This window comes from Physcomitrium patens, chromosome 8 (genome assembly GCF_059467195.1).
Source record: "Physcomitrium patens ecotype Gransden chromosome 8, ASM5946719v1, whole genome shotgun sequence".
Lineage (NCBI taxonomy): Eukaryota > Viridiplantae > Streptophyta > Bryopsida > Funariales > Funariaceae > Physcomitrium > Physcomitrium patens.
In genome coordinates this window covers 710,178-724,436 of record NC_143417.1, presented here as the reverse complement: position 1 = coordinate 724,436, position 14,259 = coordinate 710,178, and the positions used below count along the sequence as shown (strand labels likewise).

Below are 14,259 nucleotides of genomic sequence, written 5' to 3'. Positions count from 1 at the left end.
AATATTTTTTGACTAAGCTAGATTTAATATTAAACTTCAATTGCTCTATGCACCATGAGGAATTGAGGATGTGAACATTTACATAATATGTTATTCAAAATTTTAAAAATACTTTAAAAATAAGTATTGATCCTTATACAAAAAAATAATGTATAAAATAAAATAATAATGAATTACTGTATAAATTTTAACTTTAAAATAAAAATATCAAACTTTGGTACTATAAAATGCTGAGAAAATCCTTATCAAAAGTATACCATAAGATTTCAAAATGCACATAAGAAACATTAAATGTATATTAGAATGAATTAAATGTAACTTTTTTTAAAAAAATGTATTATAAATATAAAATAATATATATATATATATATATATATATACATATGTGTTATTCATCCATTTATTTATTACGGTATATTGGTAGATACAATAAAACTCATCAATGAACATTTATCAGTCTTGGTCTAATTTCTTGACAAAATAAATGATGTTAAGTTTAGGTTAATTCTATTTTTACAACAATGACAGCATTTTACCAACACATAATCTGACAAAACACTTAATATCACATGATATGATATATCAACACCTTTCTTAAGTGATATGCATACACATATATTTTGAGGCTCCTGAGACCTCTTGAGGTAACCGTTTTAGCATCTTAACACACTTCAATACACTGTTCAATCCAAGTTAGTGCTCTAATCCTCTGCTCAACTAATTACTAATCTATATGCCAAACACCATCAAGTTGACTGTAAAACCAGAGCAAATCACTTCTCACATTGGCAACGGAATCCACTTCTACTTTCCCTAACCAATAATATTTATACATAAACACACACATAAATATATATATATATATATATATATATACGTTAACATATGTTCCGAGCAAGGAAGCGCCGCAGTGCCAGACACAGCGAGATCTCAATGACGAGGAGGGAGGAGTGGCTTTGATCCTCCATCTCCTCCACCTCGGAAGTCCACTCCGCCAGTTTTTACCCTTCTTCTGTTTTAATCCTGCTCCGAAATCACTCTCTGCAGCTTTGAGATGCTGCTACGCTGAGTTGGGTAGCAGCAGCATCATTGAGGAAGAATCCAGCACTAGTTGACAGGGAGAAGGAGAGAGGGAGGAAGGGAGGGAGGTTGCGTCCAAGTCAGGACATCGCGAATCCACACTGGGACGCGGGTACCAAACGAGGAGGATCAGAGATCGGCTGGAAAAGTCACGCAAGCTGATGCCACTCGAAGTCGGGAACACAAAGTCAATCGATCAGTTGTTATCCTGCTTCTTCACCAGCTGGGGTCTATAAAAGCACCGCCCTGGACTCATCGTGGAATCATTGCAGTCTACCGGCGTTGTGATTTGCATATCTTTCGCTCAGAGTTTGCCTGCGTTCGACGAGAGGCCGGTTGATGAGGGTCGGAAACGACGGCATCTGTGACCTGAAGTTTTTAAGTGGATTGGCTGCTTGGTGAGTGCGAGTTTTGCGGTGGGTGGGTATTCGCAGAGCTGGCTGCATTGTCGCTCACCCAGGTCTAAACTAGGTGAGCTGATAAATGCCTCTCCAGCTGCTCGCTACAGTGGTTGAACTCATTTATGAAGTGTGCTGGAGCTTGAAGTGGGCATTGAATTCTGGATTTGTGTAGATCAGTCCGAGGGATCAAAGCATTGTGTCAAGTTCGAGATTGGAGTGTCGAAGGAATTGGGGTGAGACTAATGGCAGCGCAACGAGGACGAGGAGGAGCTTTCCATTTACTGCTGCTGCTGGTGAGTTTGATGTGCGTGTTCCATGGCACGCAAGGATTGAGGGTGGGGTTCTACACGAACACCTGCCCCAATGCGGAAACCATCGTCACGCAGACCGTGCAGAACAGGTTCAGAAGAGACAAGACCATCACACCTGCTCTGCTGCGCCTCTTCTTCCACGACTGCTTTGTCGTGGTACATGCCCGAACCTGTTGGAATTCTAGTTATCTTTCCGGTGTGTCGAGTGTGAAATTTTCGAGTACATGATAAGGTGATGTTTTTTTAACTGTGAGTTACAAGGTGTGGTTGTTCATGAGAAGCTGGCTTGCCCCACGACTAAGCTTCTGTTCATTTGAATTGCGATGTCCACATCGGCAGGGATGTGATGCTTCGTTGTTAATAAACAGCACACCCAAAAATTCAGCAGAGAAAGATGCAGGGGCCAACTTAACTGTTCGCGGCTACGACCTCATTGACGCCGCGAAAGCAGCGGTGGAGAAGGCCTGCCCTGGGAAGGTGTCTTGTGCGGATATCATCGCATTGGCTACCCGAGACGTCATTGCTCTGGTATGTATCGTTGTAACTTTCCCACACCACCGTCATTACCCTCCACAGAGTCATTTCAAGCCCTACATTCATCAAACGTTATGGCGAATCCTGTGAATTTGGCAACCTCATGGCACATTGATATTTAAGGAAGCCTCTGTGTGAATTTATCTTCTGAGACAGATTCTGAAAAAAAACATTGTGATTTATTGCAGTCTGGAGGGCCGAAATTCGCAATGCCGACCGGTCGTCGAGACGGGCGCGTCTCCAAAGCTTCCAATGTGAACTTGCCAGGCCCTTCACTGAGCGTGGCCGACGCGACCAGGGCTTTCACTGCCCAAGGCATGACCCAGAACGACATGGTTACCCTTCTCGGTAAGCCACCAGTAATGCTCCCACCAGCTGCATCGAGCTGAATTGAGCAAGAACTGGACTAAGTTAACGAAAATTTTAGAAAAGTTTGTGCCCACCATCGGCCACTGATATGATTGCCGTGGTGGTTTTTGGTTGCAGGAGCTCACACTGTGGGCATCACACACTGCAGCTTCTTTGACGATCGGCTGTGGAACTTCCAGGGAACTGGCCGTGCCGATCCATCCATGGACGCCAACCTTGTGAAGCAGCTCAAGTCAGTGTGCCCGCAACGGGGTGTTGGACTGGGAAGACCAGTGAACTTGGACCAGGGCACGCCCAACATCGTCGACAAGGTGTTCTATAGCCAGTTGCTTGCTAAGAAGGGCATCCTTCAGCTTGACCAACGGCTGGCCACCGACAGGGCCACTTCCCAAAGAACCAGAACCCTGGCAGGGCCTACGTCCCCTTTCACCAAAGATTTTGTGGCCGCGATCATCAAGCTCGGCAACGTCAAGGTGTTGGAAGGAACCAAAGGAGAGATCCGCAAGATTTGCAGCAGAATTAACTGATCTAGCTCCGCGGTGTCGAATTTAACAGTGAGATTAGTTCACAGCGTTGCAGTCCAATTGTGCAATCGAACTTGTGACTTCGATTTCTGAAACCGAGTGAGAATCGTGATACCTGTGTGCTCAGTTAGGCTCGTGTGTGAAGACATTAAGATCTGGACTAGATTGATTAATTACGAAGGTGATAGTTACCAAATAAAACGAGGCTGGTGACATCAAGTCCAACGTTGTATGTGCGTTTTAGTTTCAAGCTGAACTAAAATTTCGGATGTTTCTGCAAATGGGTGAATGCAAAAATTGGGTTACCTTTCGAAGTACGATATTCCTTCACAAAATAAGGATGTCTACTACTGTTTTTTTCTCCCCTACTCCTCCCACATTACCAATATGGGCATGAAGAAAAGAAAGCTTGAGGACCTTAACCTCAGACTGTGTTTGTGTACTATATTGTGAATGTTGAGTAAATGGTCTACAATTAAGCATTTCAGTCGAGCAATCCTTCCTTAGCTTGTAGTTTCCAGAATTACCTGCAATTGATGTGCGCTTTAATGCACAAGTTCAGGTTGGCTATGCTACTGTTATCTCCTTTCCGAGGACTCACTTTGCAGCTTCGCAAGCTAATTGCTCTTTAAAATGAATCCAGGAGTTGTTGGTAAGGCCCCACAATCAACGAGACTGTGGAACACAAAGTCCAAATAGCTGCACAGAGGCCCTGGTTGTGATTGACTTTGAAGTCACAATTGACATAGAATTTAAATAGCATTGGAATGTGCGCAAGCTGCAGAATACTGAATGTCAGATTAAGGATGGAACTTGCAGTAGCAGTCAGAGTGTTTCTCTGGCTCAGGTTTATGTCACCTTTGCTTTTGTTGTGTATCTCTACCTATTCTTTCTGCCTTTTTGTTTTTCCACAAACTGTTTTCTTCTCAGACGCTTCTCTGTCGTTATGAGACAAGGAAGTGATTTCCTATTCGTTGTAACGTGATGTCTCGTGTTTGCAGTTTGATTGATTGGTGGGGAAGCTTCAATCTACCCATCAAATTTGGAATCCTGGGATTTACTGGCCCTAAAAGTATGATGTAAATTTGGATTTTCACGGTTGGCTCTATTTCATAGTTAGAAATCAACTAAAGAGACCGACTTATATTGTACAAAATTTATCAGGCTTATATATTCTTAAAGAGTAATAAAAAATAACAAATTTATGCACATCAAATTCAATTAATAGTATAAAATGCTTCAACCACAGGCTCTTTTAATATACAAAAGCAATTACCACCAAGGCAAATATAATAAGAGTATTGAAGAACAAAGATGCAGGTTTGTAAGACTATATTTAACCAATTTTTAAAGAAAATACTTTGAAGAAAAACCTCTTTCAAAAACTAAATCTAGCATATATATATATATATATATATATATATATTTGGATCCAAGGCTTATGTTTTAATTTAGCAATAAGATCCAAGATAGGATTTCAAATCAATTGTAATTTTTAATAAAAATTTATATATATATTAAAACCACACCAAATATGGCTATCTAATAACAATCAAGTTGTAAATATAAGAAATATTAGATACAATAAAAATATCCTTAATCTTCTGCAATGCTCATCTATTAATAAAACTTTATCCTATTGAGGTTTATCTTTATCTATCTCATCACTTTCCAAAATAGAAAGTTTAAAAATAATTTCATTTGACAATAAAATATCGATTTTTTAATATAAATTATTACTCTAAATATACCATAAATACAATAACATGATTACTTATAAATCACAATTTTTATCTTAATCAATGCCAATTCGATACTTGCAAATAATAACCACACTTCCAAACTACAGTTTTGACAATCAATTAAAATCAATCATCAAAATCAAATAATCATAACAATGATAATGAATTTTAAGCATTCATGTATATGATTCAAAGATTTTATGATTTTTTAAAACAATTGTACATATGTATGGATGTATAGATGTATGTATGTATGTATATCCATTTATATCTATATATATACATATGTATACAAATTTTAACTTATATATGTATATATATATATACGTACTTATTTTAACTTGAAAATATATATATATATATATATATATATATATATATTCAAGTATAAAATATAGTTAAAAAAATAAGATTTTATTAAAATCATTCAAAGACAAAAATATTCTAAAACCATTTAAATATGTTGACTTATAATAACTATAATAAAAAACTATTAAATAAGAAAAGTAAAAGAGAAATATAAATAGAATCCAATTTAAATGTATGTAATTTCTTCCTAATGGCTAAGTAATAGTTAAGATCCAAATTCAAAAATCAAAATCAAAATATTTCTATGCAAATAAGTTGTTTAAATCTTTATGGCTCTTTATTTAAATAAAGATTAATAACTATTCTTTTCTAGTATAAAAAGATGATATTTCTAATAAAGCCACTAAAGATACTATGTACATAGAGATACCAAAAATCAAATTGAGAATAGTTGAGATATATTAAAGATTTGTAGGTTTCAAAAGCCATCATATGATTTGAAAAAAGGACTCCACAATTTTAGCCCAAGAAATGTTATTCATTCATTATTGAAAAATCACAATTATATGTAGAAGTTAATAATAATTTTTTCTATATTTTAATACTACCAATGTTATAATTTTATCATTCTAAAACAACAACTTATTGACTATAGAATTTTTATTATTGAAAATTATTTAAAGAAGAATTTAAATTGATCAACTCAAGACTACTCTATTATATATATATATATATATATATATATATACATATATTTAATCTCTTTATGTGGTAAAAGAATATATTTTAACTTATAGTGAAAAACTCGAATTGCACAATTGCACCACAAAAGTATTCAAAAACAAGAAATAGACTAGCAAAAATAATTTTCTTCTACTTGATACTAAAACACATCAATAAATTGTTGATATGTTTATTCAAGTACTAAATACATGATCAAATAATTCATTGGGTTGTTAAAAAGACTTATGCATTAGCCAAAAGTACTACAAGAAACAATTTAGATGAGAATCTTCATTATTAGGATCTAAAGAAAAACTTAAATCCAATCAATAAATATTTTAACAAACTAAGTCATCTAGAATGAAAACAAAAGATTAAATTATACAGATTTGCGGCTGCAACATGTAAAAAAGAACCCAATTATTAACAATCTAAATATGATATATATATATATATATATATATATATGTAGAAAAAATAACTGAAATCTTTCAAAACTATTATATAAGCAACATTTTACTATAATGTGAAGAATTATGTAGACATAATTAGAACACATTGTAAAAAAATGATAAATAAATAAATAAAAACATCAACAACAAAAGAGAAAATTAAACTAATCAAATACCAATATACAGTTCACTTTATTTTTTTTCCTAATTTTGAAACTACATACTTCTAATCTATATATTCTTTAGTGCTATCTCATAATCTTTTAACTTCTACAATTAATACTACAATTAGCAGGCAAACTAAATATTTAGAACTTCAACTCAGGATGATTTCTAAAAAATAGGTGTGATAAAAACAAAGCTTTCATAACACCTTCAATAAACAGTAAAAATAGTCGAAAGAATTTGATCTTGCTTATTGTAAGAATTTCAAAACAAAAAATAAAAAAGAGAAGGTGTATGTTTAGCGATCAAACAAATAAACAAAAAAGAAAATGAAAATAAAACATTGTAATCATTTATTTGTGTTGAAAATACACAAACATGTGTCTTGTATAAGAACTATTCTAAACTCAACAGATCTTACATTTTGATTTTATCTAAATGGTTCTTAAGTGTTTTATAATCCAAATTGAGCCATTCTTGATTTAAATGTTTACAAGCATTTTCAGCTAGTAATTTTATGGACTTTGTTTTAACCAACTTATATCATAAAAAAATCTATTTGAAACACATAATCTTTCAATCATTTTGATATGAGGTGTTTGACCCTTATACACTATCAACATGGTTTTACATATGTTTGCTATATATTATTGACAAAAAATATCTTTCGTTTAATTTATATATTTAAAATATTTCCAATAGCTCGTGAATGAATAATTTTTTTTAGAAGAGACGCCATTTCACATGTAACGTGGCAAAGTAAAGTAAACAAAAATTGGTGATATTGCACCATCGTTACGAAATCAACCTTCAACGCATCTTCACAAGCAGAGCTATTTTAAAAAGTGATTGATCATCAGAACCCAGTGAAATACAAGTGTGCTTCAGATATCATTCTATCTCAGTATCTCAATTCCTCTGGCGCAAAGAGCATCGAGTCTATTAGCCCTGAGATAATTCCAACAGAAAAGAGGCTCCACACAAAATACGCATCAAAACTTTAAGAAACGGATTCAAGGATGTGATGTAAAGAAACTTAGTACATCGATACCCCACATTATTGCAACACCAAACAGTAACGAGTATTTAGAGCACGAACGTTCTGCTACCTGGGAAAGAGCATTCCACAATCCCTGTGTTGATCTGCAAATGGCATCAGTGTAATGTATAATTTGTACAAATGGAAACACTGCCACGCAGACTGCTGTGCAATTAAAACACAAGGTTCATGAGCCCAGTACTGATGAGGGCCGCTGCCGAGTCCAAGAATTAGCGCAGGAGGGATGGACGCAGCTATGCAGAGTCTCTCTCCCTCCGAATTGAAGTGGGGATATTTGTCCACTCGATGTGGCCACAGTAGCAGGCACAGCCAGCACGAGTTAAGTTCTGTACATAACATCCACATTCTTTTTATACAAATGCCGCTAAGGAAGGCGGATGACGGTGAGACTGGGCAGGTAGGTGGCCTGCAGGCGTTCCACTGCTGGAAGGGTCACTTTGCAGTCTTGCAATGCCAAGGAAGTCAAGTTCGTCAATGGTCTTAGATGCTGAAGGCCAGCGTTTGTCACTCTGGAATTCGCCAAGTTCAAGGATACAAGATTTTTCATCCCTGCATCACCAACCACATCACAATGTCAGGTGACGAACAATACGGCTTGACTTCCAAATTAAATCGCAATTTTTTTTCAATTAATTCTCATATGAGATATACAAGTTCCATTAATCACTACCATTTAAGTGTAAAAGGTTTCGAGTGAGAGAAAAATAGCACAAGCCTCTAACCAGAGAGATATTGCAGCGAATTGTCTGTAAGGCGCATGTTCTGTGACAGGTTGAGAGAGGTAAGTGATGTCAGGTCCTTGATACTCCTCACCCCTGCATCTGTGATACCACCGCCACAAAGCTCCAGAGTTTGCAGTTTCTTAAAATCTATAACATAAAAGCCCCTGGGTCAGCTGTAGACAGAAATCGCATCACAGAATGTGACAATTAACAGCTGCAAAGCAGAGACCGCTAGTGCCCATATCAAAAATTAATACGAATAAGAGCATTGTAAATCAGTTATAGTGAAGACATGTAATATGAATAAGTTGAAATATGAGAGAAAAACATATGTAACGTTTTCAACGCAGTTAAAACATTAAAAAAACAAGATCAGAGAAGTGGCCTTACGTCGAAGGCAAGCCATGCCATAATCGGTGATCCTTGCACCAAATAGATCCAGAGTTTTAAGACCCGTCAAACCTACAGAATCAGTTGCACGACTGTAAGTACATGCAGCTCCCGGTGCCTGAACATAAATAAACAAGAAGGAAAGAAACTTCCAACACGGCGTTCTTATGAGTTTCATCACTCTTACCTGTCAGTGCAGCGAGGCCTGTATCAGTGATCTGTTTCGAGTCGAGATTCAGAGACGTCAGTGACGTTATGGTTGCAATTGTGCGCAGACCACTGTCCGCAATCCCTCCTGTAAAGGAAAGGTTCAAGCTCTCCAAGTTCTTCAAGCCTGGCATCCACCGCAAAGATTTATCAACACCCAGACCTACGACTGAAGGCTCCAATATTTTAAAATTGCATCTGGAAACTGAAACACTGATAAATACTACGGAAGAAAATTAATTTTAACAAAAAAAAAAAAAAAAAAAAAAAAAAATGGAGAGAGAGAGAGAGACTTGAGGCCGATAGTGTATCCAAAGTCTCAATTAAAGTCTTACAAAATATAAAATCATAAGCTTCTTAAACTGATGTTGAGTTCAAATCCAAGTGCAACAAATCAGGCTTCAAAAGGATTTGTTAGTATCAGTTTAGCTCAAAGATTAACCTGTGAGAAAGCGCAAACCGGCACTCTCAATCTCCGTGTCTGAAAGATCAAGCATTTTTAAGTTCACAAGACCTGTAATCAATGATTCACGGCACAGTCAACATCCTTTTGATTTTATTACTGTGAGACTTCTCGTGTACTTTGAATGTGACCCAATGATTATACGCACCATTCACCTCATGGAAGGAAAATATTCCAGAGTGTTCACAGCTTTCACAGTCGAGCAAATGGTTCTGGAAAGGCTAAATACTCAACATTATACTGGAAAGAAATCACCACTATAGATCCAGAGTAAACGCACACTGCTGAAGATGTGATCACTATTATTACCTTTGACATTTTCAATCCCGTGGTCACCGATTTTGCACGAGTCAAGATTTAACCGCTCCAAGTTGGTCAACCCTGCATTGTTCACGAACTCGCTACGTAAAAGCGTTCACAATTTCCTTTATATCTTAGGCTGTGCTCTCAAATTGGATCCAGAAATTATATTTGCAAAACCACGAGCTACATGTCATTATCTAACACAACCTTAAATTCGGTAGTGCATGTACATTCAAGCATCCACACAGACCCCATCAGGAACAGCGACATTCGTAAATTGAAGGGTTTTCCGAATGATTTAGTGGCTACTGTTAATAGCCCGTTGCAATTTTCACTAAAAAGGAAGAAGCTGATGAATCATGGCAACAACCTTTCAGAAAGCCCATGCCGGAATTCGAGACATTGTTATAACCCATGTTTAGGGTGCGGAGGTTAATGAGACCTGCGTTACAGAGAGCACAATCAAACCACGGAAAAAAACGTTAGTGCTGCATACCACGTCCATCACAAAATTTTGCAAACCACCTTCTAAGCGCACTATTTCAACCTATAAATTTCTAGCCGTCCACACTTTGCGTGACGCAATAGGAGATAAGAAACCATGGACTAACCTTCCAGCTTCTGAAAACCAGAGTCGTGTAAGAAACAAGAGTTGACGTTCAAATGCCACACCCCAGTCAGACCTGTGCAAATGGCCACAATGTTGAACAAACCATGCGATTCATGTTGTAAAGTTCAACATGAAAATGCGCAGTTATCAAGAGTGCCAAGTACAGACGTACCTCCAATGCTTTCCATGCCTTTAGAAGTAACAGCCTGACAGCCTTCCATACTAAGGCTCCGAAGCTTTGTCAGTCCTACCAATCAAAAAATGACATTCATCAAGTTACATCCTCAGGCTGTACAACAGAGAGTGTCATGACTGTGCAACTTCAAAGCCGTTCAGTGATCGACATGTCGAACAAAACCAAGATATCATCTAAGCAAATATATGAAAAACAATTCTGAAAATGCATGACAAACTAAACTATCAAGAACTGGGTAGCAGTAAGCCCAAAAGACCTTTGCAAACCCCTAAAAGGCTTATGGAAAATGAACAGTAAAAATGAGCAGAAACACTCACCAGTCAAGGATGCAAGACCAGAATCGCTTACTTTACTTCTGGAGATTTGGAGCTCCTTTAAATTCACAAGCCCTGGCATTTATCAGTGAAGAAAAGTCTCAGCACTCTGACATAACCCCCAAGACTGACATCATGACATTTTTTACAGTAGCGAATTGGCACCAGAAAATGCTCAAAAAGTTCGTACCAGAGAGATGCTTGATATCTGAGTTACGCACACCAATGCACCATCCCACGTTCAACTTCTCCAAGGTAGTGAGACCTGAAAATGGTGACAAAAGGACGTTAGTGTCACTTCTAACGACCAAAATGCACTTCTTATATTCAAGAACAAGTCTGGCTTCTTATATTCTTGAGCGCCAGGAAACAGCTCCAAAACAACCTTGAGGCGATGTTATAAAATTTAAGCGAAATAATCAGAGCGCAAGTCTTCTCATAGCATGAACCATCCTTCTTAAAGGAATCTGTGCAACTAGACATTTGGCAGGACCTCACCTTTCAGGTACACGAAGCCACCCTGAATACTTGGACAACGCTGCAGATCGAGGTTCTTGAGGCTGACCAGATGGGTGAAGTTTTGCATTCCAGCTGCAGTAATCATGTTATTGCTGCGGAGACTTAGTGTTGTGAGATTTGATAATCCTGGAGAAAAAACAAAGTTTCAAGGTCAGGAGAGGTAAACTTTGCTTCAAAATCAAATATTAATCAACTCGGTGGCGTTTACAGTGACCAATTCCTGTTAATTTTTCTCAATGATCAAGTTGAGTAGTGCGAGAAATACCTGACAATGAAGTGAGACCCTCGTCAGCGATGGATTCACACGCATTCAAGATTAATGACTGTAGGTTAGTACACGATTCAAGAAAAGAGAGCCCTTCATCCGTAACTGTTGAGCTGGAGATGTCAAGTGCCAGAAGTGACTCGCCCTGAGATCCTATGACCTGCAACCAAGAATCCTCCACCCCAGGGTAATCTGGGAGTAGAACATCCTGCAAAATCCACCCGTGTTTCAGAAAGAATGATAGAGGTGGTAGCTAACTAGCGATCAATTAAGGCGAAATAATGATAATTTACAATTTTCATTTTTATCTCCACTGCAACAGTCTCCATTTCCACGGATATTACAAGAGTTAACGTTGCCTCAATCAACCCTCATTTCACTCACAATTCTCAATCTCTCAAAACCTGGTTACAATTTATGAGTCTAGTGACTTAAATGTCCTAATGAAGCCGCTGCAGATCCTCGGGAGGCCTCTACAAATATTCTCTTGAACGGATCGGAGTGAATAGAAATTACACCTGCAGTGAACAGTCTGAGAAGAGCTCAAGCGTCGTGGGAGAGAGAAGCTGCCTCCTCACGAGTTCATCCAACACTAGCTGTATCAAGTCACGTGGTACTCTGGCTAAGCTTTTATGCTTTCCAATATTCTGCAGAGAATCTCATTCACAACTTTGAGTCAAAATATTCAATTCTGAACACAAAAGACATGGCAATGCATGATTCGGATTCTTTCAATTTGACTCTACCGATAAGTTACTCCAAAAAATAATTGTCCAGTCTCATCAATTGGCAAAATTCCTCTGATGTTCAAATTGGAGATTTCATTCAAAATAAATATACAAATTAATTGAATTAACTTAAAACATATTTTTATTTTGTTGTGAATTATTTTAAAAGCCTCGGAAAACGACTGAAAACCAGGGTAAATGAAAGGTTAAACCCTAAATTTCTCCACCACCATGGCAAACATACTGTTGTGGAAAGAGGGCAACAGTGCAGATACCGCACCTTGACAATCTCTCGGACACAGATATCGAGCAGAGTGGGCGCAGTCTTGCACTCATGGGGAGTGGACGCAAGAGTTTCAAGAGCTTTCGGAGGTTTAACAGGCCATCGCAAGCTAACACTACGACTCAATCTTCCACTGCGGCTGCTTCCGCTTCTATCATCTGCTTCTACAGTTTGATGGTCCCTCCTGCGAGAACACGCACCCCCCATGATTTTTGCCGCCTGATTACTTCTACAGCTGGTCTGCTCCTTGCCCCCGATCTGTTTTCATCTGCACACTCCGACCCCGCTTCACAAATTCAGACACCTAACTCGAAGTGAACAACAGAATTCTGCTAAGATTCTCATACGAATCCCATCTTCAATTACGCCGTGCATGGACGAATTTCCCAAGAACAAGGTCAGGAGTGCGACAGGATTATCTGCAGACGATTCTAACAATGAAAAAAGAGATTCCGGTGGCCATCATACTGCCTACAGCACCCAATTCAACACAACCAATTCAGGTCAACACAGAATTCCGATCATCTAACCCAACCCGCAAGTAGAGGATTGACCCACTCAAAAGCACCAATTAAGGATGAACCACTCGGACAACACCATCCTGTAACACAACACAACACAACACCACACTCCGCATCTCTCACACTCCGCCATCAAAAGCAACCAGAATTACAGAGCTCAATGACCACCAGGGTAAACCAGGAACCCACCTCCACCACGTCCAAACAGAGAGTGCTTGCGGGATTTCGCATGGACATGAGAGTCAGGAGAGCGTAAAGGGGAAGGAAGGCGGAATTGGTGAAGGGAGTGGCGGCAGCAGCCATGCCCTGCGGGGGAAGGGGACTTCACTCGATGGCGTCCTCGCTCAGGAAAAAACGTCTTGCACTCATCTCTCTCTCTGGCTCGCTCGCTTTCTCGCCCCGTCCTCGACTTGCCTCAACCTGCCAGACCGCGCCGGACCTACGTGAACCTAAGATTCCAGTGGGCTCGTCGTCGTACATGGATACATCATAGATACATCGCGCGGGGGTGGGGGTGCTGCTGTTCCTACCCGCCCGCCCGGGCGCCGTCGCAACCCCGCCGCGGGCCCGGTGTGGAAGAGTCGTAGTCCCGCCCCTCCTCTTCCTGCTGCGTTTGATTCCTTGTTGCGTCTGGCGCTGAGCTCGGTCCTCTCTCTCTTGCTCCAACCTCGAGCACTTGCAATGCCTCTCCTCTTCCTCCTCCCCGTTCCGTCTCGTAGCGACTTTGGGAAAGTCAATTCGCAATTAGAGGGGTGCTTTTGGGAGGAATCCAAATGCAATTCGTGAGACTCCTTTTCGCCGCTTTGCATGGGAAAGGCGATGCCACCCCTTCAACACTTGGCGGCTGCATCGTCTCCGTCTTTCTGTGCTCTCTTGTTTCTCTCCGTCTTTTTGTCTTTCTCCCTCTCTTCCCTTCCTTCTTTTCTCCCTCCTAGACGCTTTCATTCTCCCATTTTGAATGAATGCGTTCTCTGTTGTGTTGTGGGTTCTCCTTCTGTCTTGTTCTCTGTGTTCATTTGCTTCTTCTTTTCTTTTTCTATTTTTGTCGTTTTCGATGGACATCGCCAT

The 14,259-nt window shown here is 38.9% G+C and overlaps 2 protein-coding genes across 6 annotated transcripts; one reads left to right on the top strand and one right to left on the bottom strand.

The window, feature by feature from the left end:
- The first annotated feature begins 1,182 nt into the window (after positions 1-1,182).
- LOC112285389 (peroxidase 57) lies at positions 1,183-3,536 on the top strand. Of its 4 annotated transcripts, none has more exons than XM_024526174.3 (5): positions 1,183-1,551; positions 1,659-1,948; positions 2,132-2,320; positions 2,515-2,674; positions 2,813-3,536. In XM_024526174.3, exons 2-5 carry the CDS (start codon positions 1,724-1,726, stop codon positions 3,220-3,222), a joined length of 984 nt encoding a protein of 327 aa, XP_024381942.1. In that variant the 5' UTR covers positions 1,183-1,551; positions 1,659-1,723; the 3' UTR covers positions 3,223-3,536. The 4 variants fall into 4 exon arrangements, with proteins under 4 accessions (XP_024381942.1, XP_024381943.1, XP_024381941.1 ...); XM_024526175.3 differs by having other exon boundaries at positions 1,335-1,551; positions 1,627-1,948; XM_024526173.3 differs by having other exon boundaries at positions 1,336-1,551; positions 1,654-1,948.
- A 3,908-nt stretch (positions 3,537-7,444) lies between these two features.
- LOC112285982 (uncharacterized) lies at positions 7,445-13,921 on the bottom strand. Of its 2 annotated transcripts, none has more exons than XM_024527423.3 (16): positions 13,381-13,921; positions 12,668-12,938; positions 12,178-12,306; positions 11,660-11,867; positions 11,374-11,520; positions 11,066-11,140; positions 10,879-10,950; positions 10,538-10,612; positions 10,367-10,438; positions 10,126-10,197; positions 9,762-9,833; positions 9,432-9,503; positions 8,970-9,116; positions 8,783-8,854; positions 8,393-8,539; positions 7,445-8,219 (listed from the first exon to the last, which is right to left on the bottom strand). In XM_024527423.3, exons 2-16 carry the CDS (start codon positions 12,875-12,877, stop codon positions 8,035-8,037), a joined length of 1,755 nt encoding a protein of 584 aa, XP_024383191.1. In that variant the 5' UTR covers positions 12,878-12,938; positions 13,381-13,921; the 3' UTR covers positions 7,445-8,034. The 2 variants fall into 2 exon arrangements, with proteins under 2 accessions (XP_024383191.1, XP_090108399.1); XM_090252273.1 differs by having other exon boundaries at positions 12,668-13,141; positions 13,381-13,544.
- Between the last annotated feature and the right edge of the window lie 338 nt (positions 13,922-14,259).

Excerpts from the sequence above, each read along its gene's own strand:
- LOC112285389 (XM_024526174.3), top strand. The coding sequence starts at position 1,724 with ATGGCAGCGCAACGAGGACGAGGAGGAGCTTTCCATTTACTGCTGCTG. Across the intron at positions 1,949-2,131 it reads TCCACGACTGCTTTGTCGTG|GGATGTGATGCTTCGTTGTT; the intron begins GTACATGCCCGA and ends CCACATCGGCAG. Across the intron at positions 2,675-2,812 it reads CGACATGGTTACCCTTCTCG|GAGCTCACACTGTGGGCATC; the intron begins GTAAGCCACCAG and ends TTTTGGTTGCAG.
- LOC112285982 (XM_024527423.3), bottom strand. The coding sequence starts at position 12,877 with ATGGGGGGTGCGTGTTCTCGCAGGAGGGACCATCAAACTGTAGAAGCA. Across the intron at positions 10,613-10,878 it reads TGGTCTTGCATCCTTGACTG|GACTGACAAAGCTTCGGAGC; the intron begins GTGAGTGTTTCT and ends TTTGATTGGTAG. Across the intron at positions 8,220-8,392 it reads TTCGCTGCAATATCTCTCTG|GGATGAAAAATCTTGTATCC; the intron begins GTTAGAGGCTTG and ends TTGGTGATGCAG.